The following is a 27161-nucleotide window of genomic DNA, read 5'->3' as shown; positions in this document are numbered from 1 at the left end:
TACAGTATAAACACACGAATGCACAGTCCATCCATCCTGCTAGCTTGTGCAACCAACTCATCACACCCCCATCATCAACATCACCCGAAGACCATTACATCAGCGCACTTCCTGAAGAGAGGGGCTGCTGGGAAAAAGAGAGGTCATCTGTTATTGCTTCCACCAGCTACGTGCGTATACGTGTGTGTGTGTGTGTGTGTGTGTGTGTGTGTGCGTGCGCACGGTTCGGCACATGTTTGTAGTCCCGTGTTTATGTTGTGTTGTGTTTATGTTGAGGTTTCAGAGGGGAGGAGAGAAGCAGAGGCTTGTTAAAGAGGCAACATGAGGTTGAAATGTTCACAGCACAGTAGATGAGTCTCAGCAGTGGGTTGCAGTGGGGGGTAAAAACTTTAAACTGCCGAGGCTGTGTTAAAAATTGCCCAAGGAAACATAAATCTGAACTCGCTTTAAAAAAGCCCTTAAGCAAGCCTTGTTCCCTTTCATCCACTCTCAGTGTGTGCGTGTTATACTTCACCACCCCCTGTCAAGCTGGATCTCAGCCACTGGAAGCTTTACTGGTTATTTGCATATAACTTTCTATCTATTCCATCTTTTTTCTCCTCTTGCACTCTTTATTTCTCTCACAGCTCACAACCAGGCCAGGTGTCGCTGTGCGTTATTGACACAAGTGTCCCAAACTGTTATATTATGTGATGCCTTTTGGGAGATCATAAATCTATTGGAAAGAAATTTCAGGGTATCTCCCCTGAGCCGCTGACAATTAGATATGTGATACATGCATGTGGACTCCAAAGTCAAACACATTAAAAGTTTTGGCCTTTTCTATTTACTTCTCGTTTCTATCAAATGAAGTGAGTTTGACTTTGGCGTAACACCGAGTGCTCTTTACATTACTCAGATGGCCAAGAAGTTGGAAAGGTGGATCAAACAATATCAGCAACTCAAAACTGACTCTTTTTTTCATTTCTGTTGTGAAATGTGAGTTACCAATGGTTGGTTTTTACTCACTTTAAGTTTTTACTGCTGTCTGTTTTTGGCCTAGTATAAAAAGTCCTGGTTAAATAATGGTTCAATTTAAAAATTACCACAGTTTAATCGTAAATGAGGTTAACTTTTAACTAAAAATAATAATTTTTAAGCTTCAATAACTTTTTAAAGGTGCCCTATGGAGATTTAATGTAAACAACACACTTTCATACAAATACATTTCTTTGAAAAAATATGCTGTGTATGCTTGAAGCAAACATTCAAATATATTTCTATTTATTCCCTTTTTTTTTTTAATTATTTTAAATTTTTGCAAGCTTGCAGTCTTATTCTTCCTTCTCTTGTAGGCACATTGCTATGTTTCCCTGCCATCACCACCAATAACAGTCATTGCATTTCTGGCTTCAACAATAAACCATGTTGGCATGTTTTAAAGCACAGCACCCGGATAAAAAAAACAGTCCCTTTAAGTCTCATGTTGCCTGTCTCATCAGAAAAATACCTGACTTCTGTTTTCCCATTGGCAGGACCGCTGGGTATCTCTATTCTCAGCCCCAGTTTTATGAACCAAAGGTGTAAAGTGTCTTTTCAAGTATTAAACACTCTAAGGCCAAACCCTGGCTAAACTTCATTTGTTAAATAAGCCAGACAACAGAGAGCTAAGCTGTTTCATGTGCTGAGCTGCTGGCAGAAAATGTGCTCGGTGGGTGCATCAGTGTGGTGCTGAGTGAACTGATTAGCACCACGTGATTTATGTGTGTGTGTATGTGTGTGTGTATGTGTGTATGAGGTGTTAGTTCAGCACGTTGCCAAAATCGTTGAATGATTCACATAGAAAAACACACCTGTACATGCTCACTGCACCACACAACATCATGTTCACATTAATTGAGCTAAATTATTTATAGGGAATGTAAATTGTTCTCTATTAACTGGACCCCTGCATGGCAACCCCCTCGTATTAATGGAGCGTGTGTGTGTGTTTGTGTGTGTGTGTGTGTGTGTGTGTGTGTGTGTGTGTGTGTGTGTGTGTGTGTGTGTGAGTGTGTGTGTGTGTGTGTGTGTGTGTGTACAGGCCTGAGGGGTAAACAGATCTCTGCTAACTACGACACTTTAGACACCTACACCACACTAATGAGCTTGAAAACGGGCTAAAAAGTTCAGAAAAAAAGGTTTCAGGGAGTAGATTTCTTTAACTGTCCAGAGGTCAGCTTGGTTACCCTCTTTGACCTTAACTGCTAAAAGGGGAAGAAAATACTGATCAGATCAATGATGGAGGACCATCTACCTCACAGTCCTGGAGAATTTTCAGAGCACATTAAGAGGATACTTGCACCCACTCACATACTGAAGCTATAGATTCATATTGTTTGGTTATTTAATTAATTTAAATGGGAAAGCATATTTGCTTTTCTTCAGTTGTTTGGAATTTAATTCCTCATGGGGTTGAATACACCAAAGATCTGTGTATGAGATAAATAAGCTTGTGTTTTGTTATTCCATTCTTTTATTTGTACATTTTTGAGTTATGATATTTGAAGTTAGATAATTAAGTGAATTAATTTCACTGAATAAGTACATATTTTGATACAGTGTATTGAGGGCATGAGTGCATTTTAAATTTGTGGATTTAACGTTGCTGCTTGATTTCTGGTAAAGTAATTGCTTTTAATTCAGCTCCTCTGCTTGCTATCTGGTGTTGCTATATTTTGCTACCTTTTCTTAAGTCTATTGAGCTGTCTTTTGTATAGTGGTGAATTGGAGGCGTATAGCACTCCTGTAGCGGTTACAGTTGGCTCTTAAAAGTTATGTACTTACTTGATTGCTGTGGTCTAATGCTTGTACCATCAGGTTGAATGCACTCAATTTAAGGATAAATAAAGACATGTAATGCAATGTAATGTAATGATACATTTAACTTCAAGAGTGTGAAGAATGTGTTTTATGTCTGGAACAGGCTTGTTTGTTTATTGTTTGAAAATTGCATACCGTCACTTTAAGAGAGTGCACCTTTTTGTAATCTGCTTTGTAAAAAACATAAGAACTGAGAAGGCAGTGGAGCCTAGACTAGCTGTGGAGTCACATGGTTTTCATGGCGTGTCCCGTTTAGTTTATAATATCCAACAAGAGGATTCTGTGCATTAACCTGCTTGTGACACATGAGGAATAAATTAATAAATGTTGTTTTTCTAACCATACAACTGAAGTCAAGTACATTTTTAAAAACTATTTATTTGGAACATGTGTAGCCATAACCACTAGATAAGTCACTTTCTGCAGTGACAATCTGTGTAAATTGCAAAATCAACGTGAGATAAGCAAAAAGGTTGCATCATTGTGTGGACAAGATTTAAAAACATATGTTTATATAGCTAAAAGAAACCAACCTGCTTAATGTGTATTGATCAAAAAGTAGATAAAACAGGAGACAGTTTAAAAAATTAATTACGTCATGTATTCACAAGTAGCACAGAGACAAAAACCAAGACAAACCTACAACATGGAACATCAGCTGCACTTTCCTCTCCACAATAACTGCTTCTTGCGTATGAATTTCCATGTTGCATCAAAGGACCATCAGGGAGAAGATGATTTATAACAGCTGTTATTTACCATCGTTATTATCCTCAACAAGCTGGCAATCATTAAAAAGCACTCACTGCACCCATGATAGGATAAAACTGCGGTTTGCTACTAAAACTGCAGATTACAACAGTAATTCTTTTTTCCACTCCAGTTAACCAGCTGATCCCATTGTTGCAGGTCTGCTAACAGCCCTCACAGTAAGAGAGTATCAGAACTACTTCTACAAACCAAACCCACATGTCAACATCTGAATAAATACAGCAACACCTAAGATGCTCTTAAATCATTTTACTGCAAAGCTCTCTCTCTCTCTCTCTACAAAGACACGAACCTGGTCTCACAGGAATCCGTGAAATAGCCACGGATTCACTTAACTCAAATTTCCGTGAAACTGACACGGATTTCGCTACAATGCACATTAATGACAGTCATATCCCGTGGCTATTCGTGTTCCAAGTCACGTGACTTTCAAGGTCCCGGCGGTCAGAACAAAAAACATGGACAGTTCTCACATTTTTAGTGAAAAAAATCAATATTTTGACTTAGTTTCTGCATAAAAATGGATTTTGATCACATTTCTAGCGAGAAATATATGTTTTATTTTCTAAATATTCACACAGTGAATGTACATAATCACTTAGTATGTTTGAATAGCCACGGGATATGACTGTCATTAACTTGCATTGTAGCAAAATCCGTGTCAGTTTCACGGAAATTTGAGTGATTCCTTGGCTATTCCACGGATTTTGAGCTAAGCAAATCCGTGGCTATTTCACGGATTTCTGTGAGACCATGTTGCTCTCCCACACACACACACACACACACACACACACACACACACACACACACATTTCCTAAGTGTGTAAGAAGATCTGTATCTATCTGGGGCAGCCGGGAGCTGTATTGCATCGCATTCAGTACGAAACAGTAAAACTCACTTTCCATTTTTAAAAGAAACATCAAGTAGAGTGTGATGTTAAAATATGATCATGCAGATGTATTTGTGGTGCATACGTGTTAACATAAGCATCCCCTCATGTGTATGTGTGTGTCTTACCTCCCAGCACACTGAGCGTTATGGCCTCTGTGTGTTCAGCCAGTAGATCAGCCTTGGCGATAGCAGCCAGGGAGAGATAACTGGACATGTTCCTGCTCAGCTCCCTGTTCCCTCGCTGCAGGAACCGCACCGCTACCGGGACCGCCAGCACCATGACTGAGGGACAACTGTAGTTCTGAGGGGACAAGAGAAGAGATGAGGTTGAGAAGACAGAGGGAAAAGGAAGGAGACACAGTGGCAAACACATTTTTATTCTGCTTGATGGAGCTCCAGCTCTTTCTAGTCCTGGGTTTGCAAAGCAACCATAGATAAAAGGAACATCCTTCCCTTACGTTGCTGGCCTTTCTTTTTCATTATCAACAATGGCTCAGAAGCACAGGTGTCTGATGAAAGCAATAAAAGTGTGATGTTATCACTCAATACTCCAGACAGTGTGACCTGAAAATGTCCTCACTGCTGTGAGATATGAATTAAATAGAGTTTTAGCCATCTTAAGCCCAATCGACACATAGTTTCTTGTAAATAACTTGGATAACACATGCACTACATTCAGGAACATTTTGTGCATTTCAACACATGCCATGGCAATGCAAAAAAAATAGATAGGGCAAGGGATGCTCCAAGAGATGGTGGTAATGGATGCATAAAACTCAACAGAAGAAGAAGAAAAAGCTAGGGCAAGGCTGCATACCTGTACGCAGCAAAATATGTCTTATTTTCAGGAACATTGCTGACAAGGAGCTTTTATTTGCAATGTATTTAATAATCAACATGTTTGGAAGACGACAAGTAATAAACGTGTTTCCACAGAGTACTTTTTGGAAAGCAGCAGTGTTTTGGCTCCGCCCACTAGTTAGTTCCCCTCAGCCTCTGTTCCCATACAGGTACTTTTGTAGCGGCTAACCAAAGGAGTTTGAATGTGACGTAAATAGTTCTGTGACACTTATGTAATTATTCAGCGACAATTTTGACCGTGACGTCAGTGAAGCGAGGCTGACAACAGACTGACGCGGCAAGTCCAAACAGTCGAGACATCAACATGGAAGGAGAGGACATGGTTTCTGTGTTACACTGAAAATCCACCAGGCACATCCGCGGAACGTTGCATGAGCGTTGTGTATTTGGTCCGTCCTCCACATGGCGTCAACACCAACCGGGATCAATTAAAAAGCGGCACGTCTTGCGTGCACCACAGTGTTTACCTTTCATACGATGGTGTTTACCTTTCGTCCAACAGTGTTTACTTGCTGATTTGATCGTTTTCCTCGATATTTGCTCTTCAACCATGGGTAAGTAGGCTTTGTAGTTAAATGTCTTTTGTGGTTTTTTTGTGTGATTTAACTTGTGTTTGTTGTTTCATAATATCTCGTCGTCCATCTCTCCTTGTGACCTGCCTCCAACTGACTTCTGGCCACAGGTTGTGACGAAATGTTGATCTAGCGATGTGAAATATGACCCGGAGTCTGCTCATGGTGTTTTATTTTGAAAAACGACCAGATTCGCTCTGCAATTTATGTCTGACTTCTTGTCAGAACGATCCGCTGTCTGTCCAGCTAGTCGCGCTACTCGCGTGGAGCGTCAAAAATAGAAAAGACGTGTAATTAACGTGTAGCTGAGTGTCGAAGCGCGTCTGTGACTCGTCTGAAACTGAGCACTACGGAGCCGGTGGAAAGTACCTCCCTTGGGTAGGTACTTTCTGAGCCGCTACCTGAGCCGCTTACCGGTGAAGTTGGGCGGATCTTGAGCGGATAATCTCTGACAAGCCACACCCATAGTGGCTCACTAGAAGGAAAAGTACCTAATGGAAATGCACCTAATGTTTTAATGAAATCATTCATTCAGCATTTTCTCTAAAATGTTATTAGTTTATTAGGTAAGAAACTGACTGGTACTGGATAACGATCCCTGCTCCCATTCCCACACGACCCCATTGTTAGTATGCCTTTCTTAAGTTATTCTCCACAGCATCCATTGGTAAACTCAGCACACTTGATATTTAGATATGTGTGTATTTTGAGGAACAGACTTTGCGTCTACTGTACATTTGAGTAAGATATTGATATGCTGACAACACACTGACCACTTCAGCTATGACAGTCTGACCAGTTTGACTATATCTGACATGTTTCATCTTTGTATGACACATTGACTATGTATGTGCAATGTTCAGCAACCTGCAAATGTTCAAGAATAGCTGGCACAGTGCCATGACAACCATATATAAGTGTCCAGTCTCTGTCACAATTTATTCATCTTCTGTAGCATGGCAGAGATGAGTCCGAAGTCTGATGGAATAACTGTGCATTAAACAAACACTTCTCCACTTCTTCTCTTCCTCTATCAAACCACAAAATGCATACTATCACCCATGCAGGAAAAGTTCCTGAACATCTCAGGGATAGACTGCATGTGTGAAAGATAAAAAGTAGCAGCTATAAGTAGCATTTTCCTCAGGCAGTACAATGAGTTTCCAGAAAGATTAAAAACCGCCTTTGAGGCAGATAAAAATCAACCACAAGTGATTCAAGAACGGAGGGGAGGGAAGTGTTTGAGGTTGCAGGCACATGCAGGAGTTTGTCCCTGTGAGCATTATAAGAGAAGAAAGAATGGGGAAGGGGATTTGAAATGCACTAGCACCCTCAACAGGACAGACTGAGATCAAGTCTGTTTGAACATTTACATCTGTTTGTGTGTGACAAAGCCTCGATGGAGAAAAAAGGGGCCGCCAAAAGAGATCAGAGCCGAGCCAGCCCCCCAAGGCTACTATCCTTCTAGAGGAGGTGGAGGAGAGAGTCCCTCTGCTTTTAAGCCTGTTAGCTGTGGAGGTCTGATGGGAGAAGTAGGCAATATTTAGATTTACATCTGTAAGACTCTCAGTAGTGATTACATAAAGTGTTTTCGCTCCTTTGGATATGTTTTATGATGTATTAATAATCTGCAATTTTCACTGCACCCCCCGGACGTTATAATTTATCCTCATGTACCCATTTTCAGACTAACCCTTCCTCATCTACTGTTAGTTCGAAATACCCAGAATGCTTTTTAAAGTGATGCTCACTGTTCAGGTTTTAAAGAGGTCAAACATTTTATGGTTTTTCCTGTCTGTCACACCTCTATTCCACCACCAGATGGCAGTGCAGACAATGTATCCAGAAAAATGCCAATCTTTATGCATATTCCATTCAATCTACTTCACATTACATTCATTTTAAGGGGCCCTAATTTTAATATAAATATATGTTGTACAGTGCATTTTTTGCCCAGGTTGCTTATATATGAATGAACATATTTATTTCTCTCTCTCTCTCTCTCTCTCTCTCTCTCTCTCTCTCTCTCTCTCTCTCTCTCTCTCTCTCTCTCTCTCTCTCTCTCTCTCTCTCTCTCTCTCTCTCTCTCTCTCTCTCTCTCATTCATCCTTTAGGAAGAGTCACTGTAATGCTAAGTACAGCACATTTCAAGAAGCCCATAAAAGATTTAAAAAAGCACTGTAGATGCCGGCATAAGCCATAATTCTGTGTGCATGTGTTGCACAAAAGCCGTTTCTTCCTGCCGTCTGTTGCTTACTTGCTGCTCCTCTCTGTGGGAGTTTCAGCGGAAGGGTAAGAAGATTGTTTGTGCATCTGATTGAGAATGACAGGAAGACAAAAGGAGAAGAAGAGATCAGAGACGAGATAAAGATAGTCAGAGGTGCGACGGGGGAACTAGGTAGAATGAAATCAGGAGGAAAACAGATTGGGAGAGACGGAAAGAAATATTGGAGGGAGGGAAGTGCTTTCCTGAAAACTGTTGGAGTTAAGACATCAGAGCCTGGAGCAGCTGTCACGGCTGTCAGAACTTTTAGTCTCACCTCTACGCATGTGTGAGTGTGTGCGTGCCTTTTCCTCATGTATCAGTCTCATTAAGGAGGTATTAAGCGCATTCCCGAAGGAAATGGAGGGAGAGAGAGAAGGTGAGAGAGAGAAGGTGACAGAGAGAGAGAGAGTCCTTCTGCTTTAAGCCTTTTAGCTACAGAGGTCTGATCGGGAAAGTAGGCAAGATTTACATTTACATTTTAAAAGACCCTCAGCAGTGATTACATAAAGCATATTTGCACTTACAGCAAAATCCCACCTATGAATATGTTGCATGAATTCATACTTGTGTATCCACTTTCCTTCAGCCCTCCTCGTCTACTTTAACCCTTTATGGTACGGTGCAGCCCTCAGGCAACATACCCATTTTTGGCCTGACAAATGTCTACAATGCATGTTTTTGAGTAATGCAATAGTTTTAGAAAGAGGGAAGAGTATAGGGAACCACTAGCAATGCTTTAATATGTCACATGATTTCCAGGAGGCCAAAAAAAAACTTTTTTGCAGACTTTTCCAAAGGAAACAGCTTTGCCATTTTGCACCACAAAAAAATCACTCAAAGCATAATTTTCTGGCTCTTTTCCATCCGGAAAAAATATATTCCTACTGTTGGTGAGTAAACCTTAATTTTTATTAATTTTTCATACATACAGACTGTTCAAGACATTCATTTCAATGGGTCGTTGGTTCAATGGTACAGTGTTGCCTACAGGCAACATTCAGACAAGAAACCGGTTAAAAAAAGTTCCTTTTATAATGTTTTTAAATTTAAAATGTTTTGTATTGTACCCTGCTGAAGCTACTGAATCTTTTACACATGTTTATTAAATAAATTATGTAAAAAATATTATTATTTTTCACTTGCACCGTTATGGTACAATGTTGCATACGGGCAACAACCCCAAAAACTTCCAAAATAAAAAAGAAATTATAAAAGTTCTTCAGATTATGTTTATTTAGTCTTTTTTAAGACAAAAAAAACCACTCCAAACATTTTTTTCCTAACTGGCATCATAAAACTTACAATAAAGGATTAACTTCAGAAAGCCTTTGAACCTGATGTTTAGTAAAAACTATCTACTGATGTTCAGTAAATAGTTTTACGTGCAACTTATGATTTGCTTGTTAGCTGCACCATTAAATCAAAACACCACCAAACAATAAAGTTAAATAAAATGTCTTGATTTAGACAAGTGGTTTCCAACCTGGGAAGATAATTGATGAGACACAAAAGAAGAAATATAATGTTTTTCTGCTCGAATTTGGAATATTTCTGCAACATTTGTGTTTTTCCACTGAGATACTTGATAGTTTTACCTTGTCATGCTTCTAACAGTTTTACAAAAGAAGAAATTTAAGGATAAAATCACTCATTTGTTGAACACATAGACATTTTTCCTGCATTAGAAATGCTTTTTTTAATTATTATCACTGTGGTTAAGGAGGTGGAACACCTGTCTGCAGTCAGAACGCCGTGGTTTGATCCCTGGACCCTGCTGTCTACATGTCAAAGTGTCCTTGGGGAAGATAATGAACCCCAAATTGCTCCTGAGCATGTGCCATCGGTGTGTGTGTATGAATATTATTTGCTCCTAATGAGCAAGGCAGCGTATGAATGTGTGTGACTGGGTGACTGCTGGCTTGAGTTGTAAAGCCCTTCAAGGTAAAACTAAAATATAAATATTGTCCATTTATCATTATTACTATATTTTTAAGCACATTTTGCCAATGCAACAATTTAAATGCAGGACTTTTATCTTGTAATGGAGTATATTTACATGGTGCATTATTGCTATTTTTACTAAAGTAAATCTGAAAACTTCCTCCACCAACCCGCATCTACCTCTAGATCATTACTGTTGACAGCGGACATTTGTGGCAGTTAAACAATGTGCTTTGGTATGTTGTGCGTGCCTGAATAGCTAACTTCATCGTTCTGCAAGATCTGCACTGATACATATCTGTGTCCATTTTTAAGTAAATCTACAGTAAATGTCCCAGTCCAGATGTGGGTAAAATCTAAAAAACCTGCTTTTAAATGTTCTTCTGGTTGCAAGAAACAAAAAAGGTTGGGAACTGGAGTGTATTTCTTCCATTAACGGTTGTCGATCAAATCTCACATATTTTTTTTTGTTTTTTTTGTTTTCATTTTGCACAATAATAAGAAAAAAAGAAAAGGATAAAGAAATAACAACAAAAAGAAGGTGCAAGGTAGCGGCAAGAAACCCCAAAGGGCTATACAGGGCCTCTACCTATATTAAAATTCACAAGTTAAATTAAAAACAAATAACTATGAAATAGACAAAAATAATTATAATTACAAATACAAATAAAGCAAAATTATAATAATATTAAAAGTAAAATTGAAAAGTGTAAAAACGTGTGTGTTTGCCTGCGTGCGTGTGCACACGTGTCTGTGTATGAGTGTGTGTGTGTACTACTTAGTGACCTGAGCAATCAGAGCCACTAAACTGCTCTTGTATGTGTTCAGAGAGGAAAACTGTATTGAACTTGATCATTCCAGAGTATTGTACCTCTGTATTTTAAGGAAAATTGACCAAGGCTAGTACGATAGTGAGGAGGATGAAATCTTGTCAGTTGAGTTGACATGGAAATATTCACTGAAAGCTTTAGGAATGGAATTTGGAACATACACACTGTCAGATGTGATCAGGTTCATTCTTATGTGACAATGTCAGCTAATGGTGGTCAGATGATGTTACCATGTCCAAAATCAAATGCCTTAAAGAGAACAGTTATTTATCGTGGTATCAGCTATTCGAATAATTGCCCACTGAATATACGTGAACTGAATAGTAAAGTATCTTTTAATTATTACTTGAGAATGCACTATTTAAATTTGTGAGTAGTGAATTAACATATTTACTGTATGAAAGTGAGAATTAATGCAATAGATATGAATGTAATAACTTATTCGGAATTATTTCTGATGACGTATATAATAATGTCTACAATGTTTAATTGTTAAGTGATTTTTGTTTTGTCTTGTGGACCCCAGGAAGACTAGCTCGTCCCACTTTTGGTGACAGCTAATGGGGATCTTTCTAACAATAAACAATACACATATACTTAAAGAAAAAAATGCATATTTGGTATACATTGATCTGAAAACATAAACAGTGCTATGGCGTGTAATAAAAAATACAAAAATCTATTGGCTGCTGTATTAATCAAACTTGTGCCAATCTTGCTTTTACACCACGTGAGTGCACTTGACTGGCATGTGTAAAGGTATGTACTGTATGTGCCTCAAGCAAAACAAATAGAGAAATACTTCTCTACTACCAAACAATATCTGGTGTGTGTATGCAAGTGTGTGTGTGTGTGTGTGTGTGTGTACCTGCAGGATGCAGCTGGTGATGTCGGAGGCTATCTTGGCGTGCGGCGTGTCCTCTGTGTTTTCACCTTGCGGGGTGAGGTTATGTTCGAGACACGACTCCCACAGCCCCACCAGCGCCGTGCTGTGCTGCTCGATGGAGCCCGTCTCCCTAATGGCCGTGGTGATGCGCGTTATGCAAATCTCCACCACCGCCTGGTCATTGTCGTTGGTCAAATAGTCCTGTCAGCCAGCACACGGTGAGAGGAAATATAATTAAGGATACAGTGATAAATGAAGGACAAAAAAGATGAATTATGGATAAGAACATGAATAATTAATTAAACTGACATTGGCTCTAGGGCTGGGCGATATATTGATATAAAAGATATATTGGTAACGCTTTATAATAAGGTCCTTAATAACCATTAATTAACAAAAAATAAGGCATTGTTCTTGCTTTAGATCCGGTAGATGCAAAAAGCATAGTTAACTATATAGTTAACTTATAATAGATGAGCAATAAAGTATATTTTAATATCAATAAGCGAACAAAATAAGATTAATAAAGGCATGGCAAAGACATAATGGGTGGGTCATGGGTGTTTGTACTGCCATTATTAACACTTATATAAGCTTATAAACACACAATAATGTTTATAAGCATCTTTTAAGGACTTACAAGGGCCTTTTACTTGTTAATTAATGGTTATTACAAGGACCTTAATATAAAGCGTTACCGATAAATTGATATATTTTTCAATATGATATTGAATTAGACCATGTCGCATATATTGATATAGTTCAATTTTTTTTCTTTCTTTATATATAAAAGCTGCCCTAACTAGGGTTTGTCATATTTAGTTATTTTGTAATGTTCGTTATTCTTTTCTCTTATAAATATATTAATTTCAGAAAAAGATTGGCCTATTTTATTTCATAGCCTATTTTTATTTAAGATATTTTTATTTCAATGTGCACTTTATGGAGCTTTGTTTTTTTAAGAAGAGATCCTCCTGTTGTTATACAGTATTTATTTCCACTTAAATAATCGGTTTCAATAAAACTACTTGTGACATATTGGGCTTTGACTTTAATTGAACATTTGCTCTCACTTTGCGATAAAAATATAGGGATATATATCATATATCGATATTCAGCCTAAATATATCGGGATATGACTTTTGATCCATATCGCTCAGCCCTAATTGGCCCTGTAATATTTGTAATATTCATCTGTGTGCCGACTGACCTGTGAACAAGAGATGGCCTTGATCTGGTCCAGAGCCTGGGACAGACAGGCTTCGATCTCTGTGTCCTCCAGAGAAAACAGATCCCCTGCTCTGGACAGATCCCTCTGCCCCAGCACCTGGCTGAACAGCTGGTGCATCCTGGTTCTGGTTTAGGACTCCTTACAGACCAGTTTGGGACTGGTGTTGCCCAGTTTAAGATCCCTTAATTGAGAATGAATATGTCCCTGACATAACGCTCAAGTTTTAGGGGTCCATTTAGAGAGTCTACACAGTCCTCTGCATTGTGTTCCCAAATGAGTAAAAATATATTTTAAAACGACAGATACTGCATTCTGGGTCCTGAGAAGTATTAGAGAATATTACTAATATTTCAAATTTTTATAACTGCATGATTTTTTGTTAAAAATCCTCTTCTGTACAGTCAAAGATCAGGTTTGTTGGACAAGAGTCGACGAGTTTGACCCGATGTTTTTCTGGGTCTGCCTCAGGCCTGTTACCATGGAGACAAGGCATATTCTGGAGATGGCAGACTGTGTACAGCAGCGTCCTGAAGGAGAGAGGAGGGAAAAGAGAGACGGAGAGGACGATTAAATTAGCTAAAGAGAACTAAATGCTGACATATTCATTTTGTGTACACATATGAATATTCTGGCAGGAAATAGATTGAGCAGCTGAGAAAAATATATCTGGAGCCAGTAAGAAAAGCTGGAGAGGCTTAGTTAGGGATTTTTTTCTTTTTCTTAGATATTTCTATTTCTATTTTAAGAAATAGACTTGGACAACTTGGACAACCAACACATTAACTGAAGTGGACATGATTCAATATTAAAGGAGTAGTTCAACATTTTTTGGAAATATACTTATACGCTTTCCTCTCAAAAGTGAGAAGATTAATGCCACTCTCATGTCCGTGCATTTAATATGAAGCTACCAGAGGTGAATGGGACTAAGTACACTTACTCAAGTGCCGTACTTAAGTTCAATTTTGAGGTATGTGTACTTTACTTGAGTATTTGGATTTCATGTGACTTTATACTTCTACTCCAGTACATTTATCTGACAGCTTTAGTTACTTTTCAGGTCAAGATTTGACATAAAAAAAAGATACATTTAAAATGATTTGACTTTTTATTTTTATTTTATTAAACATCATAATAGTATATTACGTAGTTCAAATGAGCCCTGTCTTTACATGATTAAAATATTGTTTACATAAATGCATCAATCCAAATAATCTAATAATATCTCCATAATATATATTTAAGATTTATTCATCTTGTATGGTGCTTAACTTTTGTGGAACATACCAACTATTGTATGGAAATAATCTGCACAGACTCCAGTTCAAAATGAGACTCTATTCAGATCCCTTACTTAAGTAAAAGTACTAATACCACACTGTGAAATTACTCCACTACAAGTAAAAGTCCTGCATTCAAAACTTACTTAAGTATCAGCATCAAAGTACTCATTATGCAGACGGTTTCATATATTCCACAGATATTACTAGATTATTAATATTAATGCATTTATGTAAGCATACTTTTAATTTTCTCAAGTTAGGGCTCATTTTAACTAAATATACTTCTACTATGTGTTTTTTTAATTTAAAATAATAATTTCTATATTGATCATGTTTTCTATCTTAAATCTTGACCAGGCAACGACCTCCGGGTCTGAGCAGGGAGGCAAACCAGGAAGTGCCTTAAGCTGCATTCTACCAAAAATTCCAGCAGGGAGTGCTGATGGCAGTTGCAGAAGCATTTCGGTCTATTCATTTTAATACAAAATGAGAAAACTTCTCACTTGATTTATTACCTCAGAATTTTTTTTAGAACAGCATTATAGTCTCAATCGCTAGTAAAAAATCTTCTTCGAGACAATTTGATGTTAATAGTTCAAATAATGGCCCCATTTAGAAGAAAATAGAAGATAAAGAATCATATGACTTCAGGTGTGGCTACCTTTTGATTGACAGGTGGCTAACAAGGCGAGCCGTCATCAGGAGAGAAGCAGAACAATGCGTATCCACGGCAACGTGTCAATAAAGTTCATTAAAATGTCAATGGGTGACATCACGGTCACTACTTCCATTATTCATGCAGTCAATCATCTTGACCTGTAAAGTAACTGCAGCTGACAGCTAAATATAGTGGAGCAAAAAGGACAACATTTGCCTCTAAATGTAGTGGAGTAGAAGTATAAAGTGAAATGGAAATACTCAAGTAAAGTATAAGTACCTCAAAATTGTACTTAAGTACAGTACTTGAGTAAATGTACTTAGTTACATTAAACCACTGGCATAAAGCTATAAATGTGCACAAAAAAGTATAAGGCTGATGGGTCCAGTAGAATGTGAGATTAACTGCGATAGACACACATACGCGGCTTACGGTATACCTGGCCGTTGTATCGCTGGTGGTGCTTTAGTTTTAGACAGGCTGCATGTGAAAATAACACTCCATAACAATATTAGAATCCTAAAAATATCTGCTGGAACACTACCGCCCTCCTCCCTCGTCCACGCCTCCTACAGCTTCCACTCCCTGTGTTTTCTTCTCTACAGGTGCAGCAAGTGGAAGTTAATGTGTGAATGATGTGAACTAAATGACTCCTTGGTAATGTGTGACATATCTGCTACAACATCATACATACCTACCAAAACGCACACACATATTCCCACACAAAACACACATGCATGCATGCACTCTGGGAATGTGTGACTACAGATTCCACTTGGCAGAGGTGTTTGCTTAAACTGTGCAGCCTGAGTGACATTTTTGGGAACCGTCTGTGGTAGGAGTTGTATTGTTTTGTTTAGTCCAGTGCATATTCTACACTGTGCTGGGTTCAAATTAAACATGACAAAAGGCCGAAACAAGAAAATGTCTAAACACATAAAATTGATCATGTTTTATGTTAAACCTCAACCTGAAAAGTAGCTAAAGCTATCAGATAAATGTAGTGGAGTAAAAATTACAATATTTGCCTCTAAAAAGTAGTGAAGCAGAAGTATAAAGTTAAATAAAATGGAAATACTCAAGTAAAGTACAAGTACCTCAAAACTGTACTTAAGTAAAGTACCTGAGTAAATGTACTAAGTAACAATCAACCACTGCAAATAATATATCATTTTATATATTCCTAATATCCTTTTCAGTATTTATTACAATACAATAGTTCATAATGACAGAATAGTTCAGTGAGAATAAATAGTGCTTTCTGCCTTAGAGCATTATGAATGGAGTCAGAGTTGTGGGAAGTCAGAAGCAGTGTTAACCATTATCACTGTTTCTGGCAACCTCAATTAAACATTAAACACTATGAGGGCCACCGGAAAGGCAGAGGAGGGAGTTTTACACACACACATACAAAAACACACATGCACAATGTGTGTACATCTGGTTCTAAAAGTGTGTTATATCTCTGGTTTAAAACAATTAACCCTTAATAGGGCACTCATTGAAATACTTGCAAATTCCAAATTCCAACCCTAGAGAATATTGGAGGATATTACATACTGCTAGAATGTGTAAAAAAAACATACAAAAATAAAATTTGGAGAAAAAAGTTTACGAGATTAAAGTGGCTAATCTACGAGAAAAAATGCGTAGATTTATGAGATTTAAAGTGTTGAATTTGGGGGGGACAAGCTGCTTTTTTCCCACTTTTTTCCCGTAAATCCGCAACTTTTTTCATGCAGATTTGCCACTTTAAATCTCTTAAATCTGCTACTTTTTTTCTTGTAGATTTGCCACTTTAATCTAGTAAATTTGCAACTTTTTTCTCGAAATATTACCTGAAGTTACCAAATATAGTTATTTGCCTGATAAAGGGTTAAAAACAATGTCTGTCCTCCCACATAAAAATCTAAACACATACACACACACTGCAAGTCCTATGCCTCTATAGAAATATTTTCTGAAACACACACACACTCTCTTCAAAGCAGCCACCCAGTGTGTCGGCTGCCTCCTTTCAGAGGATGAGCAGCTATAAGCATATGTATCTGTGTCATTGTCTGCTTTCTGCACTCGCTTTTCTCTACGATCAGACGTCATCTCATCCTCACAACATTTCTACTGGAAGTCATGTTGGAGCGAGCCGAGCTCGACTGAAAGAAGCCACAAAGCGAAGCACTTAGGAGACCGTTGCCTCTCCTGCCAAGCTGGTGATGACCATGGAAACCCGCCCATTGCCAGGATACCACATCAGGAATTCTTATTGGTCCGAGCCAGGCTGCTGGGACCACAAAAACAAAACAACCCCATAAACAGAGCAAAGGGATTTATCTCTCTCTCACACACACACACACACACACACACACACACACACACACACACACACACACACACACACACACACACACCTATTATCTATGTTGTGCAGAGCAACAGTCAGAGCTGTTTCTGTGTATGGTTGCAGCTGTCATCAATTGCCTGCAATATGTTTTGTACATACTGTGTATCTAGATACTGTGTATTACAAAATGCATGACTGGATGATAATTCAACATGATAATCTTTCATCTTTCATTTTGATCAAATTATATATCAAGTTTTCATGATATACAATCACATATTGTGATTCCATGTCTAAATGGAAAATAAAAAGCACATACTATCTCAAATGTTTGTGCAATTTAAGTTGTTTTCATGCACTGGTCAATTTGGAGGTTTTGGGCTATTTTTCTCCCGTAACATGTCGTCTTTCAGAATAGTGGAATTAAAACATCCAAAACAAACATTCAGGCGTAAATTTTTACTATATTTGAGCCATGTTCACTTGTAGATTTCTCCTAAATATGCTAAAAGTCAGAGGTATATGCGTGTGGTGTGGCATGCAGTAGTCTAAACCTCGTCATCACAGGCATCATGAGAAGGCTCCTGCTCTCCTGCAGAGTATTATGTATTTTATATGTTTTATTGTTGCTATGAATTACATTCATATTCAAATAGTAATTATCATTAAGAATGTACGAAATCTTTAAAGGCTGTTTTCTCAAAATTAGTTTTTTCTCATGCTCTGAGCCAGAAAACTCAACTTCAGCTCCACTTAGAGACACCAAAGTTACCAATTTCCATCTCTAAAAAACTTTGATACAATAGAAATAATAACTACAAATAATAACTGAAATTTGCTTTATCCAGTGTTCAGATTTGTGTCCTGGAAATATATGCAAATGAGTGTATATTTATGAGTTCATGCTTCATTTGCATATCTAAACATAACCTTTCAGAAAACTTGTAATAAAAAAAAATAATGTCTTCATGTAAAAAGCAAACTAGGGACGTTTCATGGTGATATCTATAAGTTAAAAATGACTCTTTTCACCTGTAGTGTCTCACCATAATGGAGTATAATCATAATCAGCACACTTTACATGACAACACAGTCCAATGACATTAACAAACTGGACTCCAAACTTGCAACTTTGCCGTCACAAGCTTCTCCAATCTTTAAGTTCCATAACAAATACAATACAAGGAAAATTATGTGTAAAGGTCCACTTGGAAATGTTCATTAAAATAAATCGTTCAACTCCTGCATGTGAGAATTCTGCTTACGGGAGAACTCCAGTGTAGTTAAATTACACTGTTGTCTTAATCTGATTACTCTCTATTAAATTTACAGTTGGAGTTTATAGTTGGGCATTTTATTTATTTTTTCTCTATAGTTGAACTTGGAATTGTTATGTTCATTTTGCACACATGTTCAGAATTTATCAAGAATTTTTTTTTCTCTCAAAAAAGTATTTAATAGACAAAATAGGCTTTACCATGTGGTTATCACATATAGACTATCTATTCCTTTAGTTACCAGAAATTGGGATATTAAAGCTAGTTTATGAGTTATAGGGATATAAAAAATTACATATATCGGGATTGTAGATTTTGGCCACTTCACTTAGCCCAAGATCCTGAGTTTATTAAATACAGCTAGCTAAAACTAAAACGCCATTTAATACAACAGTCTTGCAATAAATTCAACATTTATTAAGGTACTGCTCAGTTTTTGTTAAAAACAAAGATATTCAGATTCAACTTTATGGCTATTTTGGAGGGTGCAGTTGCAAGTGTACTGTATTCACTGAAGAGGTGGAAAATAGAAAGAAAGAAAGAAAGAAAGAAAGAAAGAAAGAAAGAAAGAAAGAAAGAAAGAAAGAAAGAAAGAAAGAAAGAAAGAGATGGAGAGGATCAGAGAGAGACAACAGAGGCATACAACAAGAAAAGAAACACCAGGAGAAGCAGAGGAATGAGAGTTGGACACACACACACACCCACACACACACACACACACACACACACCCACACACACACACACACACACAAACACACACACACACACACACACACACGCACACACACGCACACACACACACACACACACACACACACTCACTCAGAGTGAAAGAGAAAGGCAGAGAGCAGTAGAGGAGCTGACAGAGACAGAGAACCAGAGAGAGGAAGCCAGAGGTGGATAATGTTTCGCTGTCCTGAATTCCCTGTGTAACCTGCAGACAGCTCACACACTGAGCTTCCATTATTCTACCTGAATACCACACACACACACACACACACACACAGACATACACACGGACACACACACATATATACAGATGCCTTGCTCCCACTCTTTTCACTCGCCAACTGTTTATTTACTGTATCATTTCCGGCTCATACTATGTCACAGCCTGCCTCAGTGACCGAGCACCAATGTGTGTGTGTGTGTGTGTGTGTGTGTGTGTGTGTGAGGAATTTTGGTTCTTAAACTATCAGCTAGTTACTATTAATCACCGTCACAGCTATGGCTCAGCAAGCTCAGGAATGCAGCCTTTGCACACACACACACACACACACACACACACAGACACACACACACACTAAAGGACAGCTCCAGCAGCTTGTTTCCACCTGTATTTTGTGATACACACTTAAATGTAAATGCTTCATAAATAACTGTTGCGTTGCGTTTTTCATTTTCTTCTTGATTTGTGTTGTACCTCTACAAGTTTTCCCAGTGACATTTAACTAGATGTAAAGCTCTAGCAGGCACCCACATGTTGCAGGAGAGCTGCGACTGGGCCACTGGGTGAGGGGTGACAGGGGGTGCATGCTGGGGGGCCGCTGAGAGGGTTCGGGGCTATGTGAGGACAATGTGACCAAAGGGCCTCCCTCTCTCTTTCCTCCACCGCTGCCACTACTGTCTTCACTCACTACTCTGAGAGAGTGAGAGAGAAAACACTGGCTCTTTTGTATGACCTATAAGACAGACCTCCCTCCCCCTTGCCCCCCCCCCCTCTCTGCTCAGTCGGCCCTGTCCTTCTGTGTAATGTGCACCTGCTCGGCCTGCAAGACATCTCACACACACACACACACACACACACACAAATACTTTAGAAAGGAGCTGAGTGAAGGGGAGAGACGGAAGAAAAAAGCCCTGCATTCCTGTTTTTTCTCTACATTGCTGCTTCATATCTGAGTATGTTTCATTCACTCTTTATTTATGCACATAATTATGATGTGGATTTGAGAGGGGAGCAGCTTTCAACCATGTGGGAAAGTTGCTCTTCAAAAAGACATTTGAAGTTCCTCATCTCACAACATTAAACAGATAAAGATGCCTAACTGGCCATCATTCTGCAGTCAGGAACCATTTGACAAGACATCCTCCAGAGTTTCACTCATCATGTTTACTTACTGAGGCTACAGGGTGGTACTGTATGGTTGCAAATCTATACTCTCAAGATGCTGTATTAACTTGTTTTATAGCCTTTAACCATCTGTTTATATACAAACAAGACTCGTGTTTTAAAATGGCACGGAAATAACCCTTTGTCAGGAGAATACTGGGTGCAGAACTCTGCTTATGGCACTTGTTGCAGGGTGTCAAGAAATCTGCAGGGTGTCCTGAGAATTGAGGCCTACTTAGTTAACTAAAGGGGTCATACAACATATTGTGTTCATTTTCAGGTTCATACTTGTATTTTGGGTTTCTAGAACATGCTTTAATGTTCAAAAACACATATTTTTTATCTTCTATTTGTGATGGAACATCTGTATTGACAATGTGTACTGTCAAAAAAGCTATATAACACACTCAAGTTAAGGGAAATACCCAAAAGCATGACACAGGCTGTTTAAAGCATTACATAGTGTGTGCAGCAACACTTCTGTATGGCTTGCTTCTCTATTAAAAGTGCTTACTAAAATAACCTTCTTCTTAATTAGCCACTGTGAGAGCTAAAACATGTACAAGTTCATTTGGTTTGATGATGGTTTTCAAAATGTATTAATATGTTAATTATTTTCTCAATACATTGATTCATTGTTTAGGGTATAAAAGCATCCCAGTCCACAATTGTGTCCCCAAATAATTTCATTGAGGATCTTCAGGGATGAGAATTGATGAGATTTTATTGATGCCATTATCAATTTTGCTCATCGGTCCAGTTCTATATTGATTGTCGTATTATTTCCTAATTAATTTTCTTTAGTGTTTAAAAACTACGTCTACACGGGTTTTCAGCAATAATGCAACTTTTTTAGTATTTCTTGAAATTTTTTTTTTTTTTTTAAATAATAATTAAAAAAAAATTTAAAAAAAAAAAAAAATATATATATATATATATATATATATAATATACATATAATGACAACAACAAAAACAGCTCATAAGAGTTGCTGATATCTAGATATTTATCATGGTTTGTTTTCTTGATAGAAAACCAAAATCATTATCAAGAAAACCATGGAAAATGTCTAGATATCAGCTCTTAAATTAAACTCTTATGAGCCATTTTTGTTGTTTACATTATATTTGTCCAAACAAATGTACCTTTAGTTGTACCAAGCAAATGAACAATAAATTAAAGAAAACAAGGGAGGTCTAATCATTTTTTCCATTACTGTATGCTTTTAAGCCTGTGTTGCGCAGAAAAGTTGTTTCATATCACTGGTGTTTTGTCCCTTGAGTGAAATGATAATTTTACAGACATTACCTCCAGCAGTATTGTCATCTTTATTAATTATGATGCCATTCTTTGGAACATTTCTTCCTCTTTGCCAAGACTCCTTCTTGTTGCTGCTGTGGCAGTACATTCTCACATAGCTTTTGTTGTAGCAGGAAGTAAGACTCCACAGGGGCAGGGTGTGCTTATTGGATAGTTGGTAAATTGTCTGCTGATCGCTTCCTGTTACTGTGGAGCAGTGGTGGAATGTAACTAGCTACATTTACTCAAGTACTGTACTTAAGTACAACTTTGAGATACTTGTACTTTACTTGAGTATTTCCATTCATGCAACTTTATACTTCTACTCCACTACATTTTGAGGCAAATATTGTACCTTTGAAGTACTCTTTAACTTTATAAATTAAACCACAAAACAGTATATTAAGTCATCAAAAATAGCCATATCGGACAACATTACAATGCTGCTTACATAAATGCATCAATAATAATAATCCGATAATATATTTGGAATATATATCACAATCTGAGTGGGTCCACTCATAAGGAGTACTTTTACTTTTTGATACTTTAAGTACATTTTGATGCTGATACTTTCATACTTTTATTTGAGTAAGTTTTGAATGCAGGACTTTTACTTGTAGTGGAGTAAATTGTCAGAAAAACCATGTCAGCATCAATAAAAAGAAACTGATCACCTCAGAAGCAGTGGTGGGAATAACAGAGTAACTCACGATAACAATGGTATCACAGCAATACAGCAATACAGCAATTCTGCGATACTCAATACATTGCAAGACAATAATCTGCGATACACTACAATAGCTGTGTTCATGAATAAGAAAAAATGTCCCTAGAAGGCAAAAAGCAGGAATTATGTATTCACTGCACTGTGGTGTCAGTTATGGGAAGGTGTAAAAAATATAGTAAAAACAGAATGCAGCGGTTTGCAAATATTTGATACAGTAGGAAGTAAAGCTGGGCAACTGAGCAAAAATTAGTCGTCACTGACATTCAGAACCTCTAGCCTTCGTAATCTTGCCCATGACGATTATTTTAGTCACGTGTAGTCATGTCCAATCTGTGACATGGAAGCAACATGGAGAAAAAATTAAAACACCGAGCCAAATAAGCAATTTGGGTGGCTTATACCCAAGAAAAATGCCATGTCTGTCGTTTGGACGCATCTTGGCTTTAGGGAAGATGACACAGAAAAAAAGAAGTCAAATGTAAACACACTGTGATTGCAAAACATGCAAGTTATTTATTATCTACTGTTTGAGAGAAGGTGATTTCTACTCGAAATATTCAATAAATAACCACCAAATAGTAAATCTGTTTGTTCCTTAATTTGTTTGAAATCACAAGATATGCACTCGTTTAGTAGAAAAAATATCCCAGTATGTTTACAGTAGAGACCATATCAGTGAACTATGAGGACAAAAAACAAAATAAACGTTCATTAATCGTAATCAAGGTTAAATGTACAAGTAATGACGATATTGATTTGAGGTTATATTGCCCAGCCCTAGTCAGAAAATAAGATTAGCATTAGATTTTTTGTTAAAAATTATAGATATTTGCTGACGGTGTATTGATAATCTCTCACATAAGGAGCAATATGTGATTTTCTTGCATCAATATTTTGTCTCTACTCAGAGATGTACGGTTCAGATGGATCAGACAATTTGGAACTGGTTCTCAACCGGAACAGGTTCTCGTCTGCCATCCCTAAGAATCTTATTACCTTATCTCATTAGACACACTGCATCTCCTATCATATCATCCTGTCACATCCTGAGCAGAGAGCCATTGTCCATACTAATGGTAGGAATAAAGGCTGGTTACGTTGGTAGTTATTCCTGATAACTGGGCCAATCAGTTATGTAACTGATGCCATGAATTTCATGAATAAGTCACAAAGAAACGATTCCCTGAAGACTCGTCTGGAAATAGGTCCACACTGCCGCAGAGTTAAGACTTCTTGAAAGATAGACCCGCGAGGTTTAGCATCTGAACATAATGTAGGAGTGAACTGTATTGTATGTGTGCGGGACAAAAGGGAAAGTTCTCCATTATTTATGCCCTGCAGTTATGCAGCTGTGGAGCAACGATTGGGAATTACAGTATGACAGAAGCTGGAGAAAATAGCTACTGTAAAAACACACTGAAGCCACTGAGAGATAAAGAAAGACAGAATGAGAAATATGGAGCGACGGAGGGAGAAAACAGAGACGGAGCATTGAGTGGAGCGGATATCTCACTTTCTCTCTTGAGAGTGGTCACTGTGGCTGATAAGAGAAAGCAGAAACAGACCGCAAGAACACTTAATGTGACACTTATGGATATCACACTGCCTCCTGCAGAAAGAGCAGATATGTTATGCATACCAAAGAGATAAGTTAAAACGTTTCTGTGTGCACATTTGATCCTGTTGATGGACTAATCGATGTCTCGTTCCACTTCTTTTACTAAGTGCTATTACTGAAATGCTACAGTGAAAGAATGAGACATAATTTATAGAGGATTTCTTAATAAATTCTCAGCTTTAACCCCGATTGGTCACACAAAAATGCCTTTTGGGACCCACTGTGCTGGACTCCAAGGTGAAATTAATTTGAGCCCCAGACAGAGAAAAACATTCATACTAAAAGAAGATCCTCTTCCCTACAGACTGATTTGAACTGGCTTCACTATGAATTTGTGGATGTGTGTGTGTGTGTGTGTGTGAGCATAACTGTGTCAAATGGCATTGAATCCAACCTAAAGTGTGGAAAGGAAGGGGGGTTCCTCTCAAGTTTGGCTCTGCTGCGCTGTGAGACTCACAGGCGCTGAGAGGATTTCCACAGCAGAGAGAAGTGCTGTTTGGAGTAGTGCATTACCGCCACACTCAGCCAACTAACATACACGCACAATTTCTAAACCATTCATTATTCATCGCTCCCCGCTGCCTCCAGCAGCCCAAAACTCAGAGCCTGGCGTTGTGAGCTGAACGGAAGCATGTTCTGGTTTCAGCTTTTACGGGTCTGACCCAGGAATACGGACTTAAAGGCATAAATTCAGTGCATAAAAATATCAGGCGTTCATACTTAATAGTGAGCTGCTTTCAAATATCCTCAATACATGCTTAATATGTTTCTAAGTTTAGAAACCTCTTTCAGAACTTGCACCTTCCACATTATTTAGATTTCCCTGCTTCCTGAGTGAGTAAGTGGATTGGATTGGTCATTCAGCCTGTGATGCATTACAGCTTTTTACATGCTGGCTGCGTATTCTGGAAAACACTGTCCTAATACATCAAGTTGTTTGCTAAAAATATGCAAACTCATTTGGTGTACACATCAACTAAATGCCATCGGCACAATAAAATGCAAAGTGCTGAAAAATTACTCCACGAAACCCAGATAGAAAACTCATCATTCCTAGATAACATATTGTGTCAAACCAAGAAAAGTACATGCATATAATAGCTCCAAATGACAGGATAAAATACAATTATTTTGATTTGTAGTCCAGAGGAACAAGTGAACAAATATTGGCTCAAATGTGCTTCCATGTTTCTGCCCTGCACTGGGATAAACTGCAAGCCTCCACTGAGAACATGACGGATTTGCCAGGAAAGAAAATGAATGAAAGCGTGAATGAATGGACTGCAAGCTGCTGTTTGAATGAAGTGGAAAAGGTTTGGAAGTAGAGTAAATTCTTAGGTGAAGGGAGAATTTAACAGGTGTCTACAGTATTAATACATCATTGTCCTTCCTGCGTGGGACATCAACATCTGTCTGTGTCTTTGACCTTGAGGAGTCTCCTCTGTATTCACACACACACACACACACACACAAAAGTGGAGCAACAGTAGATTTCGACTAGGACAGAGAGCAATAAGAGAGAAAAAAATGCACAGAATAAATGTGAGTAATGCAACTGAACTTGCCTTTCAAGCTCTCGGGACACATTCCTCTGTATTTACACCGAAACAGAGAGAGAGAGAGAGAGAGAGAGAGAGAGAGAGAGAGAGTACATGGAAGTAAACCAAGTGTAAAAGTAGTACTCCATGATTCCAAAAGGTTTCCAGCAAAGCCTAAAATATTCGATATAAAGTGCAATGTGTGTCTGTATCGCACTTTTAATCTCACCTCTTCTGTTTGAATTGGGTGATGTGCACAGCCTGCAAATACAACGTCAGCATATGCAATAATTAACAAGTATTTAACCCTACATTGCATTCAGTGCCTATAGCAACATCCTGACGACAACAGCTTTCCAATCCACCTGCTCCCCTGTCTGTCTATTACTATTTACATTTAGCAAATAAAAAGGTATTTGATGCACGATTAGGAGAGTCAGTGGCACATCGGTGCTTTCACCTCCTCCAGTCAACTTTCCCGACATCAAGGAATGTGGGTGGCATTCATGCCTTTAGCCCGGCAACGCGTTTTTTCAGTCTCTATTGACAGAATGTCAATGCAACAAGAAAAAAAAACCTAAAAGCCCGGTTCGGTTCCTAACAGCTACAGCGTCGGACAGCTTACCTGCTCCGTGCAGGACGAGGACGCACGGACAGTGAATGCGGAGCTCCGTTCGGTACCTTCAAACCTCGGTCCGAAGCGGCACATAGCAACACATATTACCCCTGCACAGCTTCAAGTTCCCCCCGCAGAGAAAGCCGAGCATTCATCCTGGTCGGCCACCAGGGGAAAGCGCGCCATCGTGCGGCCGAAGATATATAAAGCGCGGCGCAACAGGTGAATGGAGGGAGGGATGGGTTTGGGATGATGCGTTCAAAAGCTCTCAGGAAATATGGAATGTTCGGTAACATGGCATTTGTGGCACGTTAAAGTAGCTCATCATGGATTTTCATCAACCGAGTACGATTAGTCAGATGTCACTGCACATTATGACTAAGTCACGTGGCTTTAAACTGCACTAAGACTTAAAGTCACCGCATTTGGTTAGGATTAATGTTTTTGTGAAGAGATTACCAGACACATTTGATCTCTAACAAGTTTTTAGTTTCTGTAACTAACTCAACCATGACAGCAGTTTAGTGTTAACAGATTTCAAAAAATGTTTTATTACAGGGGGAATTTTGCTCTTGTTTTCACCAACTAATCCTTGA

The 27161-nt window shown here is 38.3% G+C and overlaps 1 protein-coding gene across 1 annotated transcript in view; it reads right to left on the bottom strand.

Moving 5' to 3' along the window:
• Positions 1-26682, bottom strand: part of veph1 (ventricular zone expressed PH domain-containing 1) — a 117195-nt gene extending 90513 nt beyond the window's left edge. Inside the window, exons 1-4 of the mRNA XM_059331038.1 lie at positions 26575-26682; positions 13071-13618; positions 11843-12061; positions 4631-4805 (exon numbers count right to left, since the gene is read on the bottom strand). Of these exons, the coding sequence (XP_059187021.1) occupies positions 4631-4805; positions 11843-12061; positions 13071-13208 (532 nt within the window). The 5' untranslated portion in view covers positions 13209-13618; positions 26575-26682. The remainder of the gene's footprint in view (positions 1-4630; positions 4806-11842; positions 12062-13070; positions 13619-26574) is intronic.
• Positions 26683-27161: the final 479 nt, after the last annotated feature.

This window comes from Centropristis striata, chromosome 4 (genome assembly GCF_030273125.1).
Source record: "Centropristis striata isolate RG_2023a ecotype Rhode Island chromosome 4, C.striata_1.0, whole genome shotgun sequence".
NCBI lineage: Eukaryota > Metazoa > Chordata > Actinopteri > Perciformes > Serranidae > Centropristis > Centropristis striata.
The sequence above is the reverse complement of the archived record's forward strand: the minus strand, read 5'-3'. Positions and strand labels throughout refer to the sequence as shown.